The following is a 19,341-nucleotide window of genomic DNA, read 5'->3' on the forward strand; positions in this document are numbered from 1 at the left end:
ATTGCTAAATCTGAAAATGAATATTAATCAAACATTACTTTAGTAAATTTTGTATTATATGAAGTTATATGCAATACATGTGTATAAAAATAACGATTCTTTTTTAATGCAAATTGTTCCGTTTTCTCTACAGAAATTATTAGTTATTACTCTATTTGAAGTAGAATTTCAAAAAAGCAAAAAAACGAACCAATTTATAGAGACCCTCCATCATCTCCGGCGATTATAATTGACTTCCCGTACAGCGTAGAACGTCCCTTGAAGGAACGTTCTAAAGACGACCAAACGATGTCTTACATCTTAAGGACATCCCTTGATAAAGTGTGTTGTGCAGGCTTCATTTTTTATTTTTTCTTAAGCATTATTTATTATACAATTCATTTTATTAATTTTTTTCAAAATTTGATAAAATCATATAATTTAATTATTCAGCATACATTCACAATATTTTTTTCACATATAATAACATAAAAAGATTCAAAATATACAAAGATTGAATAAATGTTAAGTGCAGATTGTTCAGTTTTTACTGGATATACTTGCTATTAGAGAAGCTATAAATAAAAACTCGAAAATTTTCTCAATAAAATATATACTTTCAAATTGAAATTATCAAGATCTTCGGTAAAAATGACCAATCTGTAAAGCCCTTCCATTACCTCCGACGATTACAATCGGTTTTTGCTTATTTGAAATTTTATTTTAAATTGAGAATATATAGTTAATTTCTGTAGGGAAAACGGGACAATCTGCATTAAAAAAACATTATATATATATATATATATATATATATATATATATATATATATATAAGATCTGCAAAAAGTCTGGAAACGCTAAAATATCTCGAAAACGATCAACTTTAGCGAAAAATATAAGCAAAGTTGTAGGACTTAAAAAATCTATCTAACTGATGATGAGAGGTTAACCTTCAAGGGTGGAAAGATTGATCTTCAAGGTTATATGAAGGTCAAATTGAATTTTTTAAATAGGATCCCGCCTTTTTCTAGCTTCTTTCAAGAGAGTTTTTCAAAACACTATAATAAAATATTTTTTCATTAAGTATTTTTCGAATTATAAAGCTTAAAAGTTACCGCTGGCATTAGCATTACGCAACGTATCTGACCAACGGCTAAAACTTCTTGAATATTGTTCAGGATCATGTCCTGGATAATATGTGTCAAGAAGCCAATGTCAAAGTCATTGGAGGTTGTATACCTCTTATTTTCATATTTATGTAAAAATAAATTCTTAACGAAAAAAGGAATGTGTGGCTCAGGACGGAAGTATTTTGCAGAAGACCAGGCTTCCGGTCGAATCTCAAAGCGCTTTGATATTTTTTTCGTGTTATCGTTTATTTCTTACAATATAGTTATGAGAAAATAAAAATATTCATTTTAAACAAATTCTAAGAAACTTACGACATTTATTAGTTGCAGCAATTTCTTTATCAGCCAAATTGATAACGATCACTCATTATCGTAATGTTCCTTCGTAGAAATACGTAAATAGGAGTGTCATTTTTCTGAATTTAATTCATCGCGAGACGATGTTGTATATAATACACTGTATAGTACACAGTTGTCCACAGATATAAATAAATCATGAGTCACCACAATCATAAGCACAAACGATCGCGAAAGAAGATCAATAAGTTTCTAAAGGTGGAGCACGATTATATGAACGAAATACCGATTTATCATTTCCAGCTTTGAAAAATGGACGATGTATCCTAAGAAAAGTGAACGTTGCTATGTAGGTTACATCTACTTTGTCAGAGGGCAGCATTTTGAGGAATTTAAACCTATCAGAAATTGTGTATTCCACAATACATGATTTCTGATAGGTTAAAATTTTTATTCTGTTTTCTGTTCCCTGTTCTTTTTATTGTGCGGAGCCCTTTACAAGTTTTGGACTGTCATGTCCTCTCTCAGATTTCTCTCTGGTAGCACGATTATACGAACCAAATATTGATTTATCATCTGCAGCTTTGAAAAGTAGACGTATGTACTCTCAGAAAAGTGGACCTTGCTATGTAGTTTACATCCATTTTGTCAGGGGGGGCAGTAGTTTTGTTATAATTTATTAGTTTAGTAGTCGTGTTTATCAGTGTGTATATGGATTTCAAACTCAATAATACTCGATTTTTCTTTAAAATTGTGATTTTAGTGTTATCATCAAAATTTGATTATCAACAGAGATGATAACTGCAAAGAAAAAATTGTAATTTTTCGGTAATTGATATATAAAATATTATAACTTTACAAGTATGTATATTTATTTATAGTATACACATGCATTTATGTAAATAAAAAATCATGAATTTAATAATATATTAATCAAATAATATTTCATTATGATAATAGCAAATTTATATCAATTGTTGATAATGTTAGAGTTCTTCAATTACTTTCGGATCCTTAGAGCTCTTTTTATACCGCCGAAAATTTTCCCAGGATTGACGGTTCTTAATAGTATCTCATGGTAATACTATCCAAATCACATAGAAATTAATTCCGAAATGTAATAGATGCTTCATATGATCGAAATGCCGAGCAATATAATAATAAAATAATGAATTTAATTGCGAGAGACAAGTTCAAATAATGAAAAGTAGTTCTTAGCAGTACCGCTAGATGTCAATATTTGCACATTAAATCGTTTTAAGCTGCGTTGAGATTCGAAGAACGAATTGGAACCCGATAATCGTATCATGAACTATTTCTAAAGTTATCACATTAATCGTATCTTAAATCGATATCAAGATAATATAAATGAAATGCACGCGAGAAATGCGTACGTGATAGCAGTTCAATAACACGCTTATTACTCATGAAAAATTACAGCTAAGAGGTCCCTCCCCCCCTCCCTAGAAAGCACAAAGTTGTCTAAAAGATGATTAAAAAACGACTAAATTGTTATTACAAAGATCTTTTAGTGAAAGAATATAGTCGACGAAAAGATGATTAAAAGACGACAGATATCGCACTTCTAGTCATTTTATAGTCTTATCCATATAATAACTAAAGGATGACTTCTTTAAATATCTTTTAGTCATCTTTAATACTTCTTTTAGTTTTTATATCTTGATACAATATAACGTTTAATAATATCGAAAAGATATCTTTTTCATGTTGTCTTTCAGCAATACAAAAAGATATCTTTTAGTCAACCTTTTGCTTTGCGAAAATGACATCATAGAAAGATGACGGAAAGATGTCTTTTTTTAAGTTGTCTTTTCGACAAAATTAATATGTCTTATAAACATCTTTTAGTCTTGCTGAAAAAACAATCTACAAACAATGTCTTTTCGTCAGCTTTTCGCTTTGTCGGAAAGACAAATTAAAAAAAGATCTCTTTTCGTTATCTTTTAGTATTTTGTGCCATAGATTAATTTTAATCTCGATTTAACTTATTTTAAATTTTTTTTATAGTTTTAAAAATTAGGAAAAATGACACACAATAAATTATTATAAAGCTTAGATCTTTGCATAACGCATTAAAAAAATTAATCAATCAGAATGTTTTATTATGGAAAGAGTAAAAATGAATTTGATGGTCTTTCTAACAAACTAAATCACCTAAATTTTAAATCTTATAAAAGTTATAAATCTCAGTCATAAGGCATTAACCAATCACAGTCGAATGTAAAAAGAATAATTGATTACGATTGGTCAATTTTTTATAGCTTTAACACTTAAAGTAATGACTTATTGTAGAAAGCCTAAGGATATATTTACACGAACTTGCATAGAGACATAAACGTACGCATAAAGAAAATAATCCAATCACATTTTACGCACGATTTTATAAGAGAAATGAGATTGGATGATTTTCTTTATGCATATGTTTATGTGCGAGTTTGCGAGTTTATATATATGATGGATATACCTTAATATATTTTCTTATGCATTATGCATTACGTAAGACTCTACACTATCAGCTTTAAAGCAAGGAGCACAGACCTTAGCATAACGCATAATGCATAAGAAAAAGAACCAATCAAAGTCCTTCATTTCTTTTCCATGAAATAAAAGACTCTGATTGGTTGATTTTCTTACGCCTTTTGCCAGAATCTGTGTTCTCATCCTAAAAGTACATACGTCGGAACACGGACCTTTCAAAAATAAATTAATCTATTGTTTCATCGAAAGAAAAGAAATGAAGGACTATAACTGATTCATTTTTTTACGTATTATGCGTAATGTGTTATGCAAGATCCTGTGTTCCTGCCCTTGTGGAAAGCCCATTAACATCCAATCTACATTGGTGGAAATGGACAAGAGCGGCCTGTACGTGATCAGCCTGATCACGTGATATGGAGACTCGTCAAGACTGGTTGAAGCGCAGCTTGGTGCAGCGCGCGGACGCGGACTTCGGGCCGCGTCGGAGATGATCGGAGGCGTCGGAGCACGTTCGGCTCGAATGAGAATGAGGTGGGGCGGCCGGTACGGCAGGGCAGACACAGAGTGCATCAGCAGTGCGTCGACGTTCGCCGTTCGGCAATCGGCGTCGTGGCCGCCGTGTTGTTGGATTGTTACGTGTGGAGTGGGTAAATCGAGAGGGGCTCGCTTGGCGAGCCGAGCCGAGCCGAGCGGAGCCGAGTGCCGACTGTCTGTCTGTGTGCGGAGTCAGCGGAGTCAGCGGAGTGCGCTGCCGGATCATAGCGCCGAGCGCGAGGAGCAGCGAGGAGCAGCTCCGAGTCCCGAGTCTCCGAGCAGCCGCGGTGCGGTCGTATGTTGCTCGTGTGTGCCATAGGGGGCCACTGCCGGACACGACACGGACACGACACGATCACACAGTAGCGCGCGTTCGCGTTCGTTTACAAGATGGCAGACGACGGTCCGTCTGCGGCGGAGGACGCGACCGCGGCGGTGGCAACGGGACTGGGGGACGGTGATTCTCGCGTGACAAGGGAGCGGCACAAACGCGCGGACGCCACCACGCCGATCGTCACATCGGGCCAGGACGCCTCCGCATCCTTCGTGGAGCGCGTCGGTGGACACGAGGACGCCTCGAGCAGCGCGTCTCCGTGCGAGCTCGACGATCATCATCGTTCTCATCAATCTCACCACGAGCGTCGTCTTCATCATCGTCATCAGTATCAGCATCAGCATCATCATCCTCATCCTCGTCATTCTTACCACCATCATTCATCGTCTCATCATTGTAATCATCACCACTTTAATCCTCATCGCCATCACCTTGCTAATCATTGCGACAACGATCGCGTTAGTGGTGATTCTTCGTCGCCCGTCGACGCGACTGGGCCAACCACGAGCGACGGCGAGGAAGAGAACGGCGACGGCATCGGTCTCGGAGCGTCTTGCGGTGGCGTCGGCGTCGGCGTCGGCGCCGACGGCGACGACGACGACGACGACGACGGCGGCGGTGGCGGTGGCAGTGGCGGCGACGGCGGCAATGGCAGTGATAGTGTCGGCCTGTACCACGGTGATGTTAGAATCGAGGTAGTCCGGAAGGACGACGGAAGGACGGCGGAGGACGACCACGGGGACGGCGGCAACGGCGTCAGCGTCGGCGGCGTTGATAGTGACTGCGACGGTGATAGTGCTGGCAGTGCTGGCAGTAGTAATAATAGTATTAAAAGTAGTAAAAGTGGTGCTGGTGGTGTTGCCGCGGAAATCATGACCGGTGGTAATAATAATAATAATAATAATAACAACGCGGGGACGCGCGTCGGTGTCGAAGATGCCGACGGCACGTCGTCGTCGTTGTCGACGCGACGCTCGGCACCGAGCGCGGACAGTGCACCGGAAGTGAATGACCGTGAGGATCGCGACGCGGGCAGGCGGACAGTGATCATCGCCGTCGCGACGAGAGAGGAGGAGACGACGAGAACGACCGAGGAGAGCGCGTCGGTGTCGGCGTCTGCGAAGACAGACAACGCCGGCGTCGCCGTAGCCAGGCATCAGGGCAGCCCGTTCAAGGGACAGGTTAGGATGGCCGAGGATACCCTCGTCGGGCCCTGCGGCAAGAAGCGGTGCGCGGATCGATACGACAGCTCCGAGAGCTCTGACAGGTGAGTGAGCGAGACGATAGAAAGAAGAGAGGCGAATGGAATGGGAGAATGAAAGAGAGAGAGAAAGAGACAGTCGGCGTGAGGGGAGAAAGGAGAGAATGAGAGAGAGAGAGAGAGAGAGGGCGCGAGAGGGAGAGAGAAGCAAGAGGGAGGGTACGGTAGGTCTAATAGATTCTCACGAATCGGGAACGTACAAATCCGCGATTCTGAATCGCTCGATCGTACGAGAAACCAATGAATAATGTATTTCCCGCGTACTCCGGAACTCGGAGCTCCGTGATCTCCATACAGGAACGCGCGACGAATTTCGCCTCGAGAAAAAAAGAGAGAGCTATAATAACCCGAGACTAGGAAGATTTGTAAACAAAGCGCCGCGTGAAACGATCGCAGTAACAATACCTACGCATAGACCGCGTTCCGCGAACGAGTGGCTTTTTTTTTTCTCTCGACACGTTCCGGGAAGCAGACCTTCCCCGCACTTGCACTCGTCCTCGTCGTGAACACGAGCGTCGGTATAAAATCAAGTCGTAGAGCTCGCTCTCGATCCAAACCTCTCGCCGCGACTCGATTTCGTTAGCGGTCCGCTTCGCGATGGCATTTCCCGCCCCGAGGAGAGCGTCATAATTGGCGCGAAGCCGAAGAGAGCAGACGAGTAGAGGAGAGCTTCAACGGGGGTCGTTGTACCGCGGTTACGCGACCGACGGCCGTGTCTGCTGCTGCTGCTGCTGCTGTTGTTAGCCGTTCGTTCGATCTCTCTCTCTCTCTCTCTCTCTCTCTCTCTCTCTCTCTCCACTTCTTCGCTTATGTGTGCGTGTTCCGCGTGTGTTTATAGGTAACATAGATGCCTGCTATCTTTCGTCTCTCTTTCTCCCGTCTCTCCCATTTCTCTCACTTGTCCTCTTCTTCGACGCTTCCGTCGGCCGAGCGACTGATTATTTTGGTGCATCGCGCGCGTATATCGAGCGCGTCGCCCACTGTTTTCAGCCGTTCGCTGATTAACGCGTTGCCAAGTATAAACATTAGCGTGCCTTTGCAATATGCCGAGAATACGATCGAATAACACCGACTTCCTCACATTCCCTATGAAGTAATCTTGGGCTTACATCTTGAATTGTATTAAGTAATATGCACGGAAAGAATGATTTTGCTGAAATATCTTCAAATTTAACTGATACAGATTTGAACATTTACGTAGAAAACTCAAGCATGATAAGCAAAAGGTAAAGTTATATAGAATTTTAAGATGAGGAATGAGAGGAATGACCTATAATTATTTTGATAATTCAACAAAATATATCTTACTTAAATTTTTAGATCAGCAAAATCTTTTTTTCCATGTGTTATACGATTTACGCTCGTTTACGCACCAATGAAGATTATTTAACATACGATATAGAGTCGAGAAACTACTAGAAAAGTCATTTCATGGTTTAGAAATGGAAAAAAGGAAATATCTAACGTGAGATATTATCTTTAACACATTTGATAGGCTCTAAAATATCAACAGGGTTCTTTTTTTGATAAACATTATCACCTAAAACTGACCATGTTAAATGTAGCTAATAAATTGTAAATCCCTAACTGAATTTATGAGTTTTTCATCTTTTTCTAATTTTTAAAACTTTAGAACAAGATAGAGAGTACCTGAATTGAACCGAGATTAAAGTTCTAATTTATATTGGAAATGGGCATTAGACAATATTAGCATTTATCAAAATGAAACATTTAAAAAGAATTTCTTGATATTTTAGAGTGAACATATCAAATATGTTCTGAGAATTACATTTTACGTTAAATATTTCTTTTTCCTTTTTCACAGTCATGGAATAATGTAGATTGCCTAATGTTTAATACTTTCAAACATAATTTGTGATCAGAGTTACTAACCTCTTTTAAAAGTACATGTACTCTTTTTGAGATCGTAAAACTTCTGGTCATTAATTAAAATTTTATATTTATAAAATTATATTAGTGGGAATTTAATGAATATTATGTTCGACAAATTTTATTTCATTAAGAGCATCTACATTTACCGCATACAAAAAAATTATACTTCTTCCTTCCGCTTCAAGATTATCTTTTTTTAAAACGAGGGTATTTACATGTACAATACGAATGTATTTACTCTTTTCTTGTGATTCAAATATGATAAACTCCATTCGCGAGTTTCTTCATAACTTCTAAAAATGTGAAATAAAGAAATTGAATAAAAGAAAACGCTATTTTCCTGAAGTCATACTACTCTGCGAAGAGTTAACATCTGCCGCGACTTTCTCGTTCCTTTTTCACTTTATTCGAAAATCTTCTAATCGTAAAAAAAAAATCGTGATTAAACGGCGAAGGAGCCGCGTCTCTCGAGAGTTTCCGATTAACGGCGTGCCGTTGTTGGTCTCGCGGGTTAAGGTGATGCCGATATCTATCCTATCTACCAGCAACGTGAGGGAAAACGGGTCGTAATAAAAGTTTAGTGTCCTAACGGTGCTCCGCCGTGGTATACTAAACTCTCGACCGCTGTATCTACGTAGAAAGTCCTGGACTCCCTCCTCGAATAACCGCGTTATTGTCCCTCGATAGGCGCCGACACGAAACCGACGGTAGCAATGTCTTCCGGTGCGACGCCACGCGTCAGCTTCCGCGTATCTGTCTTCATGCGAAATCTCACGATCGCTCGACGACACACTTGTAGGTTGACACATTTTTCGCGATCTTCGTAACCCTGTGCGATGATTGATTTCACGTACATACTACACACGGAAAAAAAAACGATTTTGCTGAAGTATCTGAATTTTAGGTAGCTACAGATCTGAAAAAAGTTTTGCTGGATCCATCCATCTATCATAATAATTATGTAAAAAAACAACTTAAGCTCGACACAATAAACAACGCTGCAAAAAGTTTTGAACAATCACATTGAGAAAAATGTATGAATCAGAAGATTCTGATTGTATCAGTCAGAATTCCGGTTATCTCAATTAGAATTCCTATTTAATAACTATTTTAATAGATCAACAAAATTTATTTTTAGACTAGTATGTAGCTAAATATTTAGATACTTCAGCAAATCATTGCATAAATCGACATAGCATACTTTAAGTTCATAAATGTAGTTTCATTCCGAATTTAAACTCATTTATTCTTATTTCAGTTCATTTTTTTACCAATTGTCCTGAGCTTTGATTTATCATTTTCTGCTTCACAAGTTTTTTTTGTTAAGTATTAAAATAAGAAGGAATTCTGGAGCGAAGAGATTTTTGCAGAAAGGGGGGGGGGGGAGAGAGAGAGAGAGATAAATTAACGAAAATGCCATATACTGTATAACACAATGTCAAAGTTTTCATTTTAATTATTAGGTATATTGCTTATTGTTAGTCCACCATATCCAGATTAGTATATCCGTTTTGTATTTTTAGGTTAAAACGATTTGCGTAACATAAGAAGAAGCCGCATTAAGATACATTTTTCTCTCGTGAGATATCGTCGCACGTTTTCGTCTTATTTTATATACAAGTTTGCGGACTGATAAGCGAGCTCATTCAGATAAAGCAGTCGACATAGTATTTACATTTAAAAATAACGGTTGAGTCAAGTTGCCCATATTTTACATTCCTAAGGTGCGCAACAGTGTTTACTCACATCTTTTCCCTTACAATAAATAGATTTCTCTCGTTTCCCTCCTTCCTTCCCTCTTTTTCTTTGTTCTTTTTTACATACGCACTTTCCTCTATTTCCGATTTATTGCCATAGAATCCGATATACTTCTTTGCACATAAAACGAGAGACATTTACAAATAAATCTGTATTTTCAACTATACTTTTACCGCATCTCGTTCCGCAACGTTTGCTTTTTGCTCGTTTTCCATTCAAAGCTTGAATATATATTGATTTCATTTTGCATGCAGGAAACTTAATAAAGTGCAGCCTACTAAAAAAGCAGACTATCAGACTCGTGATACTTTCACCTCGAGGAAACTAATTCGCATAATAAATTCGTCTCTGAATTCTATCCGCAAGGTTCGAAAGGTTCACGTGCATTCATTTGTTCATTTATTCCTTCGTTCCTTCGTTCATTTATTCAGCATGATGTTTAGTCGGCAGTGGAGCAGCGTTCGCATTCTCTCGTTCAGGCTTCAGGCGCGCGCGCGCGCGCGCGACGGATATTATTTTTAGAAGAATCCAAGTCCGCATCGGTCGGTCGGTCGGTTCCTCTGCCGGGTTTACGCGTCGTCGATTACGCGTCGCTCCCTCGACTTCACCTGTACCCATAACTCAATGATGGAATACCGGTTGGAGCCTCTTCCTACGAGTTTCGTTTCACTTCGAGTTCTCTCTCTCTCACCTTCAAAGATTGTGACATGACAAAGTTTTCCTAAAGTATTTAAAAATTTAAATCTAGATGCAGAGAGCTTAAATAAATTTTGTTGATCAAAAAATAATTAAGTAGGACACTCGACTTTTTACAACATTGCTTGTCATGCTCTAGTTTTCTACATAATTATTTTGATGGTCCAACAAAATTATTTTCTGATCTGCATCTACTTAAATTTTTAGTTACTTCAGCAAAATCGTTTTTTTCCGTGAAGATATCTTTTAGTTTCACTTTAGTTCTAAATTAGGCATGCTCTGCGAACGCTTCCGTACACCAGGATACCTGATTATTCATCTTGATTGTGACATTTCTTTGTTAGATATGAAATATGAATGTTTTCAAAAAAAAAAAAACTTTCGTAAGTAAAAATTGAAAGAAAATGAAATATTTACGACTATCTTAAAGAAAAGCTAATAAAGTTCTTTGCTAGGAATATTTATTATGCAACTGAGAAGGTAGAGTTTCGGAAAGAAATACCTGAGAATTCTTCAAGAATTTCATTTCATTTCATTGGTAACGTACGACTACGAATACATTCGTATTTAAATATTCAGTGCTTCGCGATTTTCTTGAATTGAAAATTAATTGTAATTAGCAATGGCGCGATAGTACAAAGTGTTTAATTCTGTATAACGCAACGAGGTCAAATCGATCCTCGTTGTATGTTTAATTCAATTTCCTCCTCGTTTTCGTTGTGTCGTTGTTTTAATGCTCTTGGGGTATTAGACGTTGGCTCGATCAATTCTTGGCTCGTATGCGGCCGTTCCAAATAAGCTGACCTATTCCCCCCTTAAATCCGGCGGAGCTTATAAACACATCGCCTGTAATAAGCGTCATTAATTACTACGCCACAAATGCCGCAAATGTAGGAAGCGAGTTTGAGCGAGCCGCGTCGGTTGCGCTACCATAATTCATAATCATTTTCCTGCCATCTGCTAAGCCCGCGCGCTTCGAGCTTTCGACGGCGACGTGTATTGCTTACTACTTGCCTACAGTACAAATGTTTTGTATCAGGTTTTATTCTTCGTTTAAAAATACGACGTTAATTTATTCTTTCTTCTTCTACGCTGACCGTACATCGCTTTTACGGTCCACTTCGCGAAGTAATTTGCATCAAAAATCTTCGTTTTTTTTTTCGTAACTTCTGCTTTCGTGAACACATCGTGCGCAAATACACAGTGTTACGCGAAACATACCAGGCGAGTTTCATAATTCTATTACATGCGTTTTATACTAATTGATGCAGAGTGGTTTTATCAGTGCGATATGTCAGTATTCAGGAATCTATAATAATCTGTGATAATTGATTCAGAAAACATTTTAATTTATTGCTTCGCGCTAATCGCAATTTTCTCTATTTCCGTACTTCCTGTACAAATACTTGAATCAATAGTTCAAAGACGATTTATATTTATATATATATATATATATATATATATATATATATATACACGTGCGATATTTTTACCGAGGAAGTATGGAAATAGGGAAAGTTGTAAATAAATTATGCGGAGCAACAAAATTAAAATGTTTTATGGATTAATATTATTACAGATTATTTGTTAAAATATATAAAATAAATTTGATAAAAAATTTTGTGATATGTGTACTTTATATCTCTTTGAAAAATTATAGGTACACTGAAAAAAATGATGTTATATGTTAACAATAATATTTTAATTGAAAATAATTTTATTAATTCACACTATTAATGAAACAAATAACGTTCTTGTTTTAATAAAATTTATTTCTTTCATTAATATTATTGTAAATGTAGGTGTTGTAGAAAATGTAGAAAAGGAACAGTTTGCGTTGGATAATAATGTACGTAATGAAAGTAGGTGCGAGCGAAAGATCTTTGCGATGAGGTCTTTATTGATTTATTAGATTTAAACGAAAACAACAAACATTGTGTGATTATATTTTACATTTCCCAAATAAATATCTCTGTTATTTTGCAAAGTCATATTAAGATAACGAGTCAGTACCGAATTGAAAAGTCCTACACAAATCAACAAGATTATTTTCAATTAAACTAATAATGCTGTTGATGCGTCATTTTTTTTCAATATAGTAATTGATTTGCTGTTTTCTTTGGAAATTCTTTGAAAATTAGAGAGAAACCTCAATTTTGTTTAGAAAATTTCTACAGAAAATGTGTTCACAAAAACGGCTTTCTCACGTCTCAACGAATCATCTCGACGTACCCTTGGTTTATGGCGGAAAGTTTGTCCAGTCCAATTTTGTGCGTACATACGGTCGTAACACGTCGTCGTTCGTGTATGACTTAACGATGCGGCGGCCGAGAAAATGGAACTAATGGTCTCAAGCTTTCTAATCGCCGATTACGACATCCTTCGTGAAGACCGCAAGGCAGCTAAGCAACGTTCGCTCGCAAGAAACCTTAACGCCGCCTCCGCGTGGCATGTCTGTGTCTCCTCTCTCGCTCTTTCTCTCCCTTTAAACTCCCGTCATTTTATGCATCGTTCGGGACTTGCCTATTTTTACTCGCCCACACGAGACATCGTAAAGCGCGGCTAAAGCTGGACAAAAATGCCGGTGTTCGGTTACAGCCAGACTTCATTGTTGAATCGGAGAGTGAAAATGACACTTCGGCTCATCGTCATCGTCGTGCTATAATAAGATTAAAAATATTAAAACATCAGATATATTTTTATGATTGTCTAGCGCTAAAGTAGTACTTTTCACTAAACTGAAATTTAATCAGACAAATTCCGACAGACTTTACTAATTGTCCGATTTTTTATCGCTATATTTTTTCAATATTTTAGAAGGAATTTAATTAAATGAATTTTATTTTTTGTCTACTCATCAATTGTGTCAAGTAGCATGTCATTTTCGACATTTCAAATTTATCTCTCTTTCTATTTATAGCTGATGAAAACTCCAAAATGAGTTGATTCGAGAGAGAATTTTATGAATTATTCAACATTTATGTATTAATTTTACATTTGTTAAATCAGCTATCTTGCTTTCTGCGCTATACTCTTATTATTCCGTTCTTAGTCTCATCAATTTAAAGAATCTGTTAAGATATTTGTTAATTTCATGTAAATTTTTTGTTACATTGATGGATGCTCGATTGGAAATATCTCTTTTGTTTTGACTTTTGGATTGACTTTAATACGGAGGAGGCGGTGGCGATGACCGAACGAATCGTGAGAGAACAGAGAATCGTGGGATGCGTAAGCGAAGCCGAATCGGCAACAACCTTTACCTTCACTTCAGTCCGTCGCCCGGGTTGTTCTGCACGTTCCATTCACGAATTTCACTTTCACGGCCATGGCCGTGCGACGACGTTCTCGCATTCGCTTCGAGTCTCACGCAGCGAATGTGCCGAAATGTTAAGCACGAACATTGACATTTGTCACGCTGTTTGAACGCTATAAATATTTTCCACGCACAAAACACAAGACAACGCGCGCTTTGATCTCTTCAGGTCAGTCGGGGCAAATTTTTAAACGATTCTTTCGTACTCATATTTGGGATCATTCTGCATTAAACTTTAACACTATATTCGTCTATTGAGATAAAAGCATATATACATACATACATATATATATATATATATATATATATATATAATTCATATATAAAATTATTTTGAATATGAACATATTAGGAATATATAAAGAATTCATATTTGAACTAATTTATTAGATATTATATCAAAATAATTAACTTTGAAAATAATGTATATTTTATAATAGACCACTTTTTCCATGTATAATGAGATTAAAAGTCACTAACTCACAACTCCGGCATAAAACTGCAGCGCTGTTTATTACTGACCTGTACAAGTACATTACAATTGCGAATTAAATAGCGATGTGCAGAAGCATCGGTCTTGAAGTTTGAATCACTGTGCAAACCAAACTCCTATCACGACAATTTTGTAACGTAAACGTACAATACGCCTCGCGTGCGCCGCGCGCGTATTGATTTTCCTCTCCGTGTACGCGGTCCGCCTATCATCGTTTTTCCTATGAGAAAACTTCGGTATCCGAATACACAACGGCCGCCGCCGCCGCCGCCGCCGCGATCTAAATATGTATATATTCCAGGATTAAAGTAACAGAGTCAAATTTAAATACCCTTCGTGGTTTTCAATTCACGGGCAAACAAACATCCTGTTGAAGGTACTTAGGGTAACTCCACCAGTTTATTTACCGAGACCGGAGAGAGTACAATAAATCAGTATCGTCTCTAGAGACGAACTTTTAGTGTTTGTCTCAAATGTTTGTCTCGGGAGAATAAGATTTCCGTTCTTTGCGGGACAGATAAAATTAGCTCGTTTCCAATTATGTTGACGTTATTCCGATTCAAGATACGAATGATATTTTTAATATTATTTTTCTTGTAATTCGCCATTAAGGAAAATAATTATACTAAAGTATCGATAATTTCCCGGATAATTCTTTGTATTTCTTGAATACGTTAATAATCAAACACTCAATGATTCAAAACAAGCTTACAAAAGATAAAATAGTGATAAGTAAATCCAGAAAAAAAATATATTCTAATATTATAAAATAATGCAATACTTTCTGAAATATTCTTTAAATAAAGGATTTATTTTATCTAGTAAAAAAATTCAATAGAATTCAAAGGCTAAACTTTTTTCTCTTCCTTTTTCACAAAAAGAACAAAATTAGTGGAGTCGTACATTTATAACATATATTTAAGTGAATATTTTTGAACAACTATAAAAAGTTGTTTTTCATTTTATATATATATATATATATATATATATATATATAATTTTAGAAAAAAATGACTTGTGTACCAGTAAATTAAGTAATAACAACTAATATATATATATATATATATAAAATAGTTGTTATTACTTTACTGGTACAAGTAATTTTTTTCTAAAATTGCTGTTCTAAAAAATCCACCAACAATTTTTTTATCAACAATACGTAGTTCGTACCGCCCTCCAAACTTGATGGAAAAAAATTCGGCTTTCTTCGTGATGGATATGCGCGATGGATAGATAGATGCTCGTTGTTGGCATAGCCAGCACAGCAACGATGCACGTATATGCATCGGTCGTGTTGTTGGATCAATACGCGCCTAAGCCATCGTGCTTACTGCTGCGTTTGACCCTCCATCTGTGCAGCAACAAGTTCTCCGGGCTTATAACGGGTGGTCTCACCCTTACGATGACGAAACGATCGCACCCTTCCGACTCCCAATTAAGGTTCGTTCTATTCGCGGCGAACGACACCCCTCGCGCGTTGCGAGACGAAAGGATCTCTTCTCTCTTGTCTCCATCTAATTAAAACGATCGCGCATTAATTGCAATTAAGGGCAACTTAACGCCGGCCGGAAGCGCCGGCGGACTACATGTATGTCGTGCGTGTTCGCACCGCCCTGCTATTAACTGCAATTGTGATAAACGTGAAAGGAAAAGAGGAGAGGCTTTTACAATTATTACAAAGTTGAATTATATTTTATGATTTATCGTATACTTGAATTTTTATATTTTTAATTATTTAAATTCATACTAATGCATGTAGAATTTAATATTCCTCTTATAGCGATTAATTGTATTATAAAAAAATTAAGCGAAAATTACTAATGTACATAATATCTCAAATCAATAAGAAAATACAATACAGTTGCAATACTTATCATAATTTATTCTTTTATCATGGTTATTGATTCTTTCTATTCGATTAATTATTCATAATGTAATTAATTAATTACATCTCGTTTGTCAAAACGTTGAAAACTACCAAGTAATGAGATGTCGACATTAACAGGGATTTTGCGAAAGTATCTTTCGTTGGTATTTAATAGGAAATTATTTCGCTACTCCTCTCGACACGTCGTCGGGGTCGAAGGACTGCCTGTCTTTCACGCTGTGATGGATCTTCGACATTTACGACAAAACACGCTTTCGCGGTATCGTCTGGGAACAAGCGTCGCGTAGAAAAGCTGTAACCTGGGTGGCAGCCACGTGGGTAGTGATTAATTGTGACAAGGCGCAAACACGCCATACACGCAATATACGCCCCTCTCTCTCTCTTTCTCTCTCTCCCTCCTATCTTCACGTACGAGAAAGACCATGTGTATCGGCGCACCCGCATACGAAATGCACATACACGCACGCACACGCGTACGCGTGCGCTCGGCAAACTATGGATTACATGTGCGTGCATGCGCGTGGGCGCGACGACGTTCTCTCACTCTCTCGCGGGATCTCGATTAGAAAATAGTGTGGTCGCTCATGAACTACCGCATCGTCGTGTATGCAATCTTGAAGAGGGCATACCCCCGACCGAGGCCCGGTCGATCTCGCGGGGCACGCGAGGGCAACGAGGCGGAAACGGGGGCAGAAATGGAAATCGCTACCGATCCTCCGAGTAGCGATTGCTTTTGCTGCTCGGTTGCATCGGCCTGGTTAGTGCTAATCTTTAACCGAATCTTTCTTTCGTTGCGTAGGTATGTGCAGACGTAACTGCAATCTGCAAGGAAGGAATGGCCGATGATTAATGCTCTCTTGCATAACCCGGAACGTCGATGCGATTTCGCTGTGTAGATTCTATCGAAATGTAAGAGAATGCGAAAAATGCGGAGAACCACCTGCACTTATCTTGCGATATACTATCACATATCATGAATTTTTTCATGCGTAACTTGATATTATTTCTCGCTTTTAATTATCGTTTTCAGAACGCACGTTAAGAGAACTGAGCTATGCAGCGTAAAATTATAATAAAAAATTTAGGAGGAAAAAATTTGAAATATATGATTTAACAAATTCAGGAGAAAATTGTTCACAGGTCTGCTTTTTAAAATATAAACATGTGTTCTTTCTTTAAACATCAATAAACATATGTAATGAAAATATAATAAAATTCGATAATACTGAAAGTTTTTCTGTACTATTCAATTGGAAAAATTATTTACATAAGATATTATGTTGTCCTATGTTATATTGTTTATTTATACAATATTTAAATTTCCCTTCGTATGTTGGGAATCAAAACATGGGTAACATTAGAGATACGTGACATCTCCAACGAACAAAGTATTAGTCTCCGCTTATTCCTATTCGCCTAATATTGAATGTCAATGTTAATGTAAGATGAGACTTAGACGACGGCATTTAGTGGCTAAACATTGCGGCTTGGAACACGACCGCTGTCATCGATACCGAACTCTACAACTACCTATCCCGTTGCGCAGTTGCACGCTGGTGCGGTTTCGTTAGTCGTTCGTTTTACAGCAGCTTGTTAGAGGAAAATATATAATAGTTGGAGGGAAAAAGACAGTTAGAGGAAAAGAGACGAAGCACATTACGGATACTCCGTTTCTCTTTCTCTCCCACGAGAGGGATTGTGTGTAGAACGGTTCGCTTCTAGATCCCTATCTCGCTTCGAACGTCACGATTAATGTGTCTTACACGTGCGCACGTACTATGGGGTCTATATGTACGTACTATATGTACGTACGTATTATCGCGTTACCCAGCTGCAACCTAGGCCTAGGCTCGCGCGCTTAAGTCCGCGCTTGCATTTTGCAAGACGCTCGTTTTCGCAATCGACTCTCTTTCACGGACGTCGTCCAGCTCGCTCCTAGTTCGTTCGCCTACTTCTCTCGTGCATATATATGTACATGGGCGCCGATAAAATTTTTCTTGTTAGAGAAAATACATTCCGACGAAAATATTCTCTATAAATTCATATACGGTTATTATTGTAGATTACGAAATTTAGGAGAGAGAATTTTCCACATATCAACGATCATGTAACTTTTTTTACTAGAGCGGAGACGTAAAAATTTCTTATTATTTTACCTTCTTCTTTATCTATTATCTTCAGCGAGAAAAATTCTCAATTTTCCAATATATATTATCGATTGGCTAATGATAATTAATGCATTGTAATTAATGTACGATGTTATTAGACTACTATTTGAAGTTAGTGTCTATTAAAATCTTTTTGCTTAGTTCAAGTTTATTGTTGTAGATATACGAGGTTATCAACAACTTTCTTCCATAAAGTCTCAGTCTAGGAGGCAACGCACTTCGTTTAAAGCTTATTGCTTGTCCCAGAGAGTAAACAGGCGTAAGTGTAGTTCATCGCGACGCCCATGCGATGTAACACCGCTCTCAACGGGAATGACCCAGTATAGTGTACTACGCCGCGCGAGAATTGCCCGAACGATTTCACTCTCTAGGAATGAGATGAATACACTTTGCGATCGACGGAATTGAACTTTCACCGTTACCGCAGAAATGTTTACGCGACGGACATGCTGATTATGCATCGCCTCGCGTATGTTATCCACCCACCCACGCGTCCCGTTACTCCTCCTGTGATTAATAATGTGGAAGCGTTTTATCTTCAACCTGTATGTATAGGTGCTAGAAATAGATAAAGGAAATACTTCCAATGAATGTTTAACGCTAAATATGTTTATGTAATTTTGCATCTCTTCACCGAGAAAAAAATATTAGGTGTTGGAATTAATTCGTAGCGTTTTACAAGTGATGGGAAGTACTTTCATTAATGTATTTTTTAATGCTCATGTGAAATAAATAACATTCTTTCATTAAAAACGCTACGAATTAATTCCAACACCTAATATATATCTTAAATTTCAATAAATATTTGTTTGAATAGTACCAACTAAATATTTATTAAATGTAAAAATATATATTTATTTGATAGAAGAAACATTAATTTGATTTAACAATCACTTCTTTTTATTAAATAAATATTTGTTTATTGTATATTGTAAATGTTGAGTTAGCAGTATTCAAATAAATATTTATTTAAATTTAAGCTATTTTTTTCTCAGTGTTATAATACAATTGGTAGAATTTTTACTTGGGTTCATGTAAAGTAATTTTTAAGAAATGTTAATCTTTCCTTTTTCCAATGATTACATAATTCTAATA

At 37.4% G+C, this 19,341-nt stretch overlaps 1 protein-coding gene across 1 annotated transcript in view; it reads left to right on the plus strand.

Moving 5' to 3' along the window:
- The first annotated feature begins 4,455 nt into the window (after positions 1–4,455).
- The window catches only part of jing (AE binding protein 2 jing), a 94,211-nt gene continuing 79,325 nt past the window's right edge, over positions 4,456–19,341 (plus strand). Inside the window, exon 1 of the mRNA XM_011052879.2 lies at positions 4,456–6,040. Within this exon, the coding sequence (XP_011051181.2) occupies positions 4,830–6,040 (1,211 nt within the window). The 5' untranslated portion in view covers positions 4,456–4,829. The remainder of the gene's footprint in view (positions 6,041–19,341) is intronic.

Source organism: Acromyrmex echinatior, chromosome 1, assembly GCF_024713525.1.
Source record: "Acromyrmex echinatior isolate Ae372 chromosome 1, ASM2471352v2, whole genome shotgun sequence".
In the NCBI taxonomy this organism is placed as follows: domain Eukaryota; kingdom Metazoa; phylum Arthropoda; class Insecta; order Hymenoptera; family Formicidae; genus Acromyrmex; species Acromyrmex echinatior.